Source organism: Punica granatum, chromosome 3 (genome assembly GCF_007655135.1).
Source record: "Punica granatum isolate Tunisia-2019 chromosome 3, ASM765513v2, whole genome shotgun sequence".
Classification (NCBI taxonomy): domain Eukaryota; kingdom Viridiplantae; phylum Streptophyta; class Magnoliopsida; order Myrtales; family Lythraceae; genus Punica; species Punica granatum.
In genome coordinates, this window is record NC_045129.1 from 31,789,764 (window position 1) to 31,800,571 (window position 10,808).

At 35.4% G+C, this 10,808-nt stretch overlaps 1 protein-coding gene across 4 annotated transcripts; it reads right to left on the reverse strand.

Moving 5' to 3' along the window:
* Window positions 1–3,137: 3,137 nt before the first annotated feature.
* On the reverse strand, window positions 3,138–9,957 carry LOC116202008 (GABA transporter 1-like). 4 transcript variants are annotated; one of them, XM_031533515.1, is made up of 7 exons: window positions 9,623–9,956; window positions 7,035–7,265; window positions 4,870–4,967; window positions 4,454–4,640; window positions 4,233–4,363; window positions 3,896–4,129; window positions 3,138–3,698 (listed from the first exon to the last, which is right to left on the reverse strand). In XM_031533515.1, the coding sequence occupies exons 1-7, from the start codon at window positions 9,750–9,752 to the stop codon at window positions 3,318–3,320; spliced, it is 1,392 nt and encodes a 463-aa protein (XP_031389375.1). In that variant the 5' UTR covers window positions 9,753–9,956; the 3' UTR covers window positions 3,138–3,317. The 4 variants fall into 4 exon arrangements, with proteins under 4 accessions (XP_031389375.1, XP_031389379.1, XP_031389378.1 ...); XM_031533519.1 differs by having other exon boundaries at window positions 7,150–7,265; window positions 9,623–9,762; XM_031533518.1 differs by having other exon boundaries at window positions 7,138–7,265; window positions 9,623–9,762.
* Between the last annotated feature and the right edge of the window lie 851 nt (window positions 9,958–10,808).

The following is a 10,808-nucleotide window of genomic DNA, read 5'->3' on the forward strand; positions in this document are numbered from 1 at the left end:
CTTTACTCTTTTCGAACATTCTCTAATTTAAGCATCGGAGAGGGAGATTGAGACTCCCCCTCAATCCTCCCATTTTGCAGGGTGTTCATGAGTGTTCGTGGAACCTTGAGGATCGTGGCTTGCACATGATTAAGACCCGATTTTTCACAACCCCAACATAAAATGAAATGGTCATCTTGAGCTAACTGATCTATGAGTGTTGAGCAGATAAAGTATGACAATGACATGGGCTCTTTCGATGATAATAACCATGAATTGAATTAGACTCTATTACTCGACAGTTATCGAAAAATCGAATTGAGCTCCTTGGCTTTAGAGGTCGACAAATAACGGTTGACTTGAGAAATGTTGCCTTCAGAGGTCAAATGAAATGGCTTTAGCATGTTAGCTTTAGAGGCCGGAAATGATTGACTTGAGCCCTTTTGGCTTCAGAGAATTGTCGTTGCCGTCTTCAGCTTCCCACCGTCAACAGGGTTCACCGTCCTGCACTGATCACCGTCGCAAACGAGCTCTGACTACGAAGCCTTTCCAGTCTCCGTCCTATCAGTCTCTCTCTATCTCTCCTTCACCTCAATGTCGTCGACAAGCTGCTAGCCCTCACTCTCAATAAAACTCCTTTTGTATCCCATTATTGATTAACAGTGGAGATTCGTGGTGCCTTCATGTCGCGGTTTACTCCTCACTTTTATTGGGAGGTCTTCACTTTTAATCCTCGGTGTTGTTTTGATCATTTTACTGCTAAAATATTGGTTAGGGTTGTAGGTTTTGATTTTGGCCCATGACGCCACTTGGATACTCGATTCACAACATTCAGAGGGTTTTACGAAATGTCAAAATGACCGACCATAATTCCCGAAGAGTAAGTTGCCATCGCATCCGGGAAAATATTGTTCTCATATTTTTGGGATTTGTTTTAATCTTTAAATCTATTTACCAGGGAAAATATTTTAGGGAGAGATAAATATCTCTTGAGAATATTAGGATATATCTTTTGAGGGTCTATATATGGGTCTTATATGAGTGAAAAAGTTGTCTTAGTGTTGCAAAGCCTCTTGGGGCCAATTTGAAAGAGTTTTTTTTTTTTTTTAATGTAGTAGTTTATGAGAGTGTTTAGCCAACTGAAATAGGTGATAGTGTAATCTCTTTAGGATTCTCTAGCATGCCTTCTTAGAGACTCTAAGGTTAGAATGAGAAGATGAATGAGAGATTGAGTAGACTCTTCTTGGTATGAACTCGTAAATGGGTTCGGCGATATTTTTTTTATAGTTATAATCTCTTGATTATCAGACGAGAGCGCATGCTACTGCGTTGCACCATCTTTTCATAAAACACACATATTCTTCCCTTGCCCCGTCTCCCTCACCTTCCCGGTGTTACCTTGTTTGAGTCGCTTCCCCCTCTCAATGCCTTAATCCGAGCAAGAGCAAGTAGTTATTTTCTTCCCATGGCCATGGACCTCCACTCTTCATGAGTTGGACTTGGCCCGCATGGATCAACTCGGGTAGGATGTATCGGCAAAATTCCTTTGATTTCATTCAACATGCCTTGCAAATTATGATATAGTGGGAAGTTTCTTTTAATTGCTTTTGATATGATGATGCTGAATGATGAATGCTGTATGTAAAGCATAGATTGGGTTTCCCAGGGCAACTAATAGACCATGTATCATGTGTCTGTATATGCTTGTCATTGGCTGGGTAACGACGAAGACTGAGCTTGTATCTCATGTGTGCATGTGCGTGTGGATGGATGATTTATTTTCTTGGAATTAAATTAGGATATGTGATATGGGGTGTAATGATATGGCCGAGCGGATCAGGCTGGGATTAAGGGAGCCACATATTATGTGATATTAGATTGGTTTAATCTGAGGGGATGAATTTCTTTCGAGCCGATTAGATCAGAGGCTGTGGGATTAATGAGATTCTGTTTAGGGGATTGAATGGTTTTAGGATCATTTGTATTATGAGAATAGGTGTCAGTCGAAGTCAACCAATTACGGAACGAACCAACACACACTTATTCAATTATCAAATCGGCCATTTAATCAATTAGTCCAGTTGACCCTACACCATTCAATCCACTAAATAGAATCTCATTAATCCCACAACCCCCGATTTAATTGGCCGAAAAAAATTTCATCCCCTCATATTAAACCAATCTAATATCACAAAGTATTTGGGTCTCGTAATCGCTCGTATCATCACACACCATCACATATATCCTAATCTAAAGTGTCTTGATTAGTGATTTAAATTGATCATTTGTGATTAAATGGTCAAAGTCGGCTGAAATTAATCTTTTGGTGGCCTCTGGTTGGTGTGACTAATCAGATTGGATAAATTTAGGTGTTTTATTGAAGTGGGCGAGAGGCCTGGAGGGAATATGAAGGTTAGTTTTGATTTTTTAGTCTTTATTGAATATATAGCTATTTAACTTGGTTAATCATTTGACATAATTAACCAAGATTAGGATTAACCATCAAATTTGGAAAATGACTTAAAAAATGGAACAAATGGTATAAGACATGTAGACTAGGTTCATATATCGAGCAAACGTTGTTTATGATGTCTCATAATCTCTTTATGCGTGAAAACAGCTATCCATGCTTTTTAAATGATATCTCAGCATCTGCGGATTGCTTTGCCCGGCTTCCAAATCAGGTGTTTTTCCAGCAGTTTCTTCCGACACCAGTTTTCGGATCATCAATGGCCTCAAGCGGGTGGTTGAGGCGTTACCACCAGCGAAGAATGTCCCACCTGTTGCTATGGCTTCCATAGTTGGGGTCCGCTTCGTGAACAGTATGGTTATCGACTGGGCTATAGATGGGGTGGTGTCCAGTAGCAGTACTTCCCATCAAATAGTTGCGCTGTATTCTTCCAGGTATTCGATCATATATTGGTTCTCTTCAATCGAACACATTTGTATTAGTCGCCATGCTTAACCCTTGCAGATCAGCTGCAATGCAAGCAAATTGTTTCGCGTTTCTTTTTTCCTTTCCCAAGGTAAAAATCGGCTCAATTTGGTCATGTTCGGCAAGATTTTGCAGTGTATTTATGTTACTTTCCGGAACGAGAAATAATGTGAAAGACTCTACTGTACTAGACTAGAACCGAAATTTATAATCAATTCATGTGCTGGAAGTATGCTGTCTAACAGGATATATATGTTTCAGATCTAGCGTACTCGATATTGAGACCATGCCTGTCGTAAAAATGTTAAGTCGAAAAAAATGATGAGCTTCACAATACAATTGATTTCAATACAAACAAGTGATCTCGATACACTATATATATTCAAGTGAGATCTTGGATAATCTATACATCCGCAAACAACTTGTAAGTTTCGGCATCAAGAGCTATCTGCCTCACCGCCGCAATCGATGCGATTACCCCAAGTATCGAGAAGATCACTGCAATGGTGATGTTAACCCAGAAGATGGGGCTCCGTTTGGAAGGCTTGAACGTCAGGTTGAAGAAGACGGCGGGCAGGATGAAATCTAGGGGTATGAAACCGAAGGCTCCGACGAAGGAGTTGATGTCTCCAAAAAATGGGAGCATAGCTGCGAGTGTTATCGCTGCAATGACCACCAATGAACGGGAGATGACTCGAGGGACTATGTTTCGTAGAGAGAGCTCGCCACTCATTGGGTCTGCGAATGCCCGCTCGAGCGCTTCATTTGTGGGTTGGCAGTAGACCTGTGTCAACGTTGTAATGGTTAATATACAACATGGTGTCAAACCAATTGTTAGATAATGAATCATGTAAGTTCGAGCCGAGGGATGGAGTTAAACCAGGGCAGCTACTTGCAGCCCATCGATCAACCCGTTGAATCGATTGAAGGGTGTCGGTAACTGCTATCAAGATCGAGATAGAATGGGTCTTGAGTACTTACCACAGCAACGGCAGAGAGTTGGAGGATAGTGAACATGTTGGTCATGAAGACGAACCATTTGGGCATCAAGGCCCGGCCGTCCACCACAAAGTTGCTGAGGATCAGCGCATCCGCTTGATTCCCAAAGGCCCAGTAACCCGATATCGCAACGCTGAAGAAGGTGACCAGCACAATGGCGTAGCACAAGCACAACCCCTTGAACATTTTCCCCTTCACCGGAGGCGCCAATGTAGCCTGTATTGTTCGATAAAAAAAAATCTATCAGTTTCAAATATTCACGGGTTGAGTTGGAATAAATTGAACACTATTAGAAATGTTCAGAATCATTTTCCGCAACCTGGATCTCGGGAATGATCCCGTTGCCAAACGAAGTGGCAATGATCGCAATAGCATTGAACATCCCGAAGACGCGGCTCTCTGTATCCCCGACAAGGGAATAGTCCTTCTCGGCCCCATTGGATGAATTCCCTTCAGAAAGATCGACTCTTCGGGTCAGCCCGTTATTGCGGGATTCAATCGACTTGGAAAAGATGCTCGTATTATAAAAAATTTACTTACCGATATAGATGGAACCCGTGGCTGCACAAGCACTATAAGCTAGGCAGAGAACCAAGGACGCCAAGTTGATGTACCTAAGCGAGTGAAAGGATGGGAATTGAGCTAAAATCAACATCATACTTCCGAAAATCATGACAAACTCATAGAGCTTCATTGAACCATCGGGCACCGAGAGCAAATAAATTGCCTGCAAATATTTAAGACAAACAAAATAATTGATTAGCGATAACAGAACTGGACCGGGCCTTGACCAATGGGCCTCAACCTCAGCCCAGACGGTAACGATGTCGAGAAACTAGTGATATAAATCCCCGAGTGTCGCAAGGCGTGAATAAAAAATGACGTACGATATGTATTGATTAGTATTTAAAGACCAAAGTTTAGGTGAAAGTTTTGTTAACGAATAGGGCTCCAACCTTCAAGCATTCCCCTCCCAGGAGTGTGTTACCGACGACAGCGCCATAGCATACCACTAGTTGGATCGGGCCCACGTAGTACCGACCCCATGTTCGGCCTGCAAAAGCCCATTAATTCAATTACCATAATCAATCAATCAAATATCAATTATCAATTACTTACTATAATAAAGTAAAAGGCTGCAAATTTACGGGATATTCTTAGAAAATATAAAAGAATACCCTTTTATGTCATAGCACAAACCAATATAACAAATGGAGATTCTATTACGGTTGGTTAGCAAAAACAATCATCACGATTATTTTTTCTCAATCGTTAGATTCCATTCGATAAGATTTGGATCGTACACGTGTCAAATATATTTTTATCTTAATATTCATCCCTTATGGTTTGACTATCAATATTTTCAATCAAATAATTAACAGTTTCATAACTTTAAAAGAAAAGACCAAAAATAAATAATAAATAAATAATAAATCGATGTGAATGATGTGGCATTTCGATGAATAAAGATAACTATCGAATAGTCAAACTCAAAACTGTTACAATTTGCAATATATTCCCACTAGTCGATTTTCAGACTTTACCCACGTATTAAACAGAAAATGTCAAAATCAGACTTAACGCAGTTTCTTTTACAAGGATTCTAGGGTCTTAAATATCAAAAATCAATCTAATTCTCGATTCCCGCTTTCCATTATCTTTATTCATCCATAACTGTTTGTTTATTATTTGTTTTTTTCTTTTCTTTTTTTAACTTATGAAATTATTATTGATTTGATTAAACCGGTATATTTCGATTCGATTTCATATCGAGCCGAATCCATTTCGTTCACGGGTGTGATCAAGTGTCGTCGAGAAATGTGATCAAAAGTATCAATAGTCAAACTATAAGGGGTGAATCTTAAGGTAAAAATATCTTTAACGCTTGTATGCTCTGGATCTTACCTAACAAGATCTAATGGCTGAAAAAAAATCGTAATGTTATTTTTTCAACCAACCATTGTAACATTACCCATATGATCATTTTTGATATGATTCAATTTGTTGCAGTTAAATCTTTTGTTCCAATATTACTTAGAGTTATTAGCTATTTCAAACACATGCAAATTATCGAAAATACCATGTAATACTGGGTTCCATTTAGGTAATTCTCAATTTAAGTTATATTGGTTTGTTTTTTATTATTTTATATTTGATAGAATTGTAACATTTAGCATTTTATTAAAAATCACAAATAAACGTTAAAAATTTTAAAATGAAAAATTATTTCAATTCACAGATGCATTAAATATTTTCTAAAAATAATAAAAATATTACATAAATTAAATTATTTTATAATATTAAATAATTTTATAAAATTGTGTGATGCGCAAGCTAGTACCCAGTTCTTTCGTAATTCTGAAGGCCTTGATAGAAATCTCCACCCATGCTATACTGGTCGCAATAATATGTTTTAATTGATACAAAATAAAAAAGTTGAAAATTTGTATAGAAAAGATAAAGGAAAGGAAAATTAATTTTTTTTCCTTGTTCAAACGAAAAATTACTTAGGCTGATAGAGAGAGTAATAAAGAAAATTGAAAATGTTTAGTAAAAAGTGGACAAGTGTATTGAATCGGGATAAGAGATAAGATAGATGTGTGCGTTTAAAGTTTGAATTATTTTACAACTTTGTTCATGTCTTTGTTAATTTTTGGTTCTACTTGCCTTCAATAAAGTAAAAGATAATAAAGATAATTTCGTATAATCGAATAAAAAATATCTATGATGATATCAAATGCCCTCTTTATATAATAATATGGATTCGGATATGGAAAATATAGATATTAATCATCAAAATATGAAAATTTAAATAAAAAATTAATATAAATTTGGATTTGGATAGGGACTCAGACATCGACAACTTCGAATGAGTGTTCTGATTATAATTTGATTTGACACCCAGGGAAGAACGTTCACACATCGGGTGGTCCTTTTTGGTCCTTAGATATTTATTCGTCGAATGAATACCTCAATTTCGTCAATTATTGTATCAAAATCACTGACAACATGGAATGGAATAGAATCTCCCACGAAACAATATCCATATTCCCTCTACACCATTTTGCGACATGATTATTACTGTGGCGAATTAGTCAATGATGAAGTTGAGGAGCTTTACCCAAAATGTCATTAGCCATATCTCGAAATCTGAGATGGCGATAACCAATCTGGGCATGGTGCTCGAGGACTAGAGATATAAGGTTGTAGGAGTAGAAGCTCACAAGAGCACCAACCGTGAGGCAGATTACGCCAGCAGTCCATCCCAAGAAGGTGAATGCGTAGGGAAGACTAAGAAGTGACGGTGCGACGATCGAGGTTGTCAGGTGGTAGCCACAGTGTAACCATGACCCTGTATAGAACACCGGGCAAAAGTTATTCTTAGTACTAAATATCTCCGGGTAATAATTTCTAAAATGATTTATTTGTATTGGAAAAAAAGAAAAAAAGTTTTTTTTCCTCATGGGGAATTAAGGGCATCTCGCTAAAAAAAGTTGGCGATTTAACAGATAATGAATGAGATATTTCTAAAGACAAAAATCAGCCATTGCAAATTTACAACTGGAAAATACGCGTAATCGGAAGTTGGAAAAATGAAACGGGGAAAAGAAATTAAGGAAAACAAAATCTAACATAATGAGTAACAACCAATAATTTTTTGCAATTATATCAAGGGTTTTTCTAACCTATGCCCTTAGGGCATAGGTTAAAAACTCATACTCACCATGAAGGTGTCTATCAATCTCAAAATGAAAATAAATGCTTGTATTTAAATGGTAAAAATTTGCTAAGCAAGGTTATAATTTTAGAAAATTGCCCTTATATAAAATCAGGGCTCATAGTTCAACTCCTAAATGAAACACACATACTTGCGATTATATTGGCACGCGATTTTCTCATGTTTCTTGATGATAAATTTATTTGATAACTAGGATTCAACACCGCGGATAGGAAATTTTTTTTTCAATATTTTAGATTATCATAGTAGTTTGTGTAATAACCATTATATACCGAAACAAATGATAAAACTATCCATGCATAAGAAATATAAATTCTAAATTGATAGTAAATGGTCCAAAATTTTCAAAATATTGTTCTAACTAATATTTCATATAGTATAAAAACTAATATTTCTCCGCTAATCTTAATCTGAAACTTTTAATATTATTCCTAACTATAGAAAACCATAGTTGCAATATAATAAGCTTTTCGTAGGCCCTAATTCGTTAGACCAACTTTCCTTGCAGTAGGGTTTCGATATTAATTAAAAGCATCTCATTGCACAGGCAAATCAATACCCAATCGAGAATTAATCTAAATCAATAGACTGATGTAACTTTATATTTCACCCAAAATATAAGAATATTTGTAATGTTACAAATAAAGTGATAAATTGAAATAGGCATTCTACCAGCGTGAGTTGGTTTTAGATGACTTGACATTTGTTCCCGAGCAAGGCCATAGGTGCCAATCTTGTGATTAGAAAAAATCCGTGATCGGAAAAGCTTCATCGCTTAGTAAGCTGATGACACTCGTATCTAGATTAAATGGACTCACTAGATTTTTTAATATAATGATCACAATATAATCGGCTTGTTACTTGTAGTGGATGAATTTTACTTGCATAAGGATTTCGAAATTCATTAAAAGTATCTAAATGATACGTCCAAGTCAACGTGTAAGGTGAGAATTAATCTTAGTCAAAGAGCTAGCATACTCTTGATTTGCTGGAAGAATAAGGATATTTATAATAGCACAAATAAAAATAGATTACTTAAATTGGTGATAAATTGAAATATGTATTTTGCATATGTAGATGGTTTTAGATGATTCGACACTCGTTTCCCTTAACTAAAGTCTTAAGTGTGTGCCTTTGGAGAAAAGTTATTGGAGATCGATCGAGCAAAATTATCTCTTAGTGTGTCGGCCGCTCTTAAATTTAGATTAATTGAATCCATTCAACTTTCAGATATAAAATGTTCTATATTGAAAGAAATGTATAATAAATAAATTAAAAAATCTTAAATTTTTATTAGGATTTAAGTGGGTCTACCCTACTCGCCGTCAAAATTGGATGGGCGAGTCTTCAAGTATAGTATAAAAAATAATAATAAAATATAATATTTCGGAAAGGACCAGCGTTCTATGTCCAACGCCACCCGGTTCTTTTCCAATTTTTGGTGAAGATAGTGGTGGAATTCTTGAAAACAAAGAGAAAAACAGAAAAGATATTGGTCGAAGACAGAAATTTAACCAACACATGACGTGTAAATTCTTTTTTAAATTTATTTCTTTTACGTCCTGTATTGCAAATAAAGTCCATTCGTGATTTCGTGACCATAATATTTTGGCAATAATAATTAACTATTACATCTGCGGGATAGACCGATTCCATTTTCTGCGCTATTAAGAGGGAAGTTGTCGGATCAGAAAAGTATCTCAAATTATATTCACTTTTCTTTTCGATAGAGAGATTTTGTTCACTTTTTTCTTTTGTGGTAGGAGATTCCATTCACTTTAAATTGACAGAATCTTTGGAATCTATATATTATATTGATCAAATCAAAGATGATATATACTTTCATTTTTCTGGTGAAAATATAAGAAAAGAGTACTTTAAATAACTGTAATACATATATGTATATGCACATGCATAAATGTACGAATTAACGGGATGAGTTCTTCATCAATTGGATCGATCGATCCTACCTTTGGATTTAAGAACAAAGAGAGCGCCGGCATCGAGGTCCTTCCTGTCTTGGTGCTGCGGTAGCTCTTCGTAATCATAAGTATCTGATATGGAGCCATCTCCACCTGCTCCTGCATCATGTATTCTCATCTCTCTCTCTCTCTCTCTCTCTCTCTCTCTCTCTCTCTCAGTTTGATGAGTTTCTTAGAGGAAAAACTAGGAGAGAGATCTATGAAGATAATAGAAAGCAAAAGTCCAATAAATGGTATTGGGGGGTAAACTCATTGCTGAAGCCAGCTTAATAAGATTAGATAGTGAAACCTTTTTTGATTCCCTTTCGAATTCTCCAACCCACCATTGATGTAGTCTCTATAATATATATATATATATATATATATATGAAAGTAGAATAAAGGCAGGTCCGACTAGATGTTTTCAAAATACTCCGTTGTTGAATGGAAGTTTCTCATTTTTTTTTGAGTTTTTTAAAATAAATTTTTAAAATTTTAAAATATATACATACAGATTTGTAGGACCATTCATTATTTTCTCGATATTTCTCTATTTTTTTAAAGTAAGCTTTTTCGTTTTAAATTTTTAAAATTTTAAAAGTATAAATATCGATTTGTGGGACCAGTCGTAATTTTCTTAATTTTTGAGCTTTTATAGAAAAAGAATTTGTAATATCTAATTTTTAGATTTTTTAAGCCATATAAGTTAGCTTTGAATTAATTTACTTCATTCAAATTTTTGAATTAATATAATTCATATGTATATTTCAGAAGATTTGTTATCTATATACGTAAATCATATACAAGATCATATTTGCTTTTTAACAAGGAAATTAGAACATATTTTTTATGGATATGTATCAAATTTACTTTTAAAAAATAAATTAGATCATATTTCTCATAGATATAAATCAAAAGCAAATATAAACATATTTTTTTATTGATATTTTGTATGATATGTGATAATAAGACCTATCACACATAAATTGTGATCGACTCGGCTATAAAATGCGCCTGTTACTTGATGCGATATTTCAAAATGTACGTTCACCATTAGACATGAAAGTGAGTTATTTAATATATATATATATATATGTGTGTGTGTATTTACTTCTTGTTCTTAACCTCAAATATGAAAATAGAGATTTACCCATCTCCATTTTTCATCTTTTTTGCAATGATTTGCGAGTTCCCT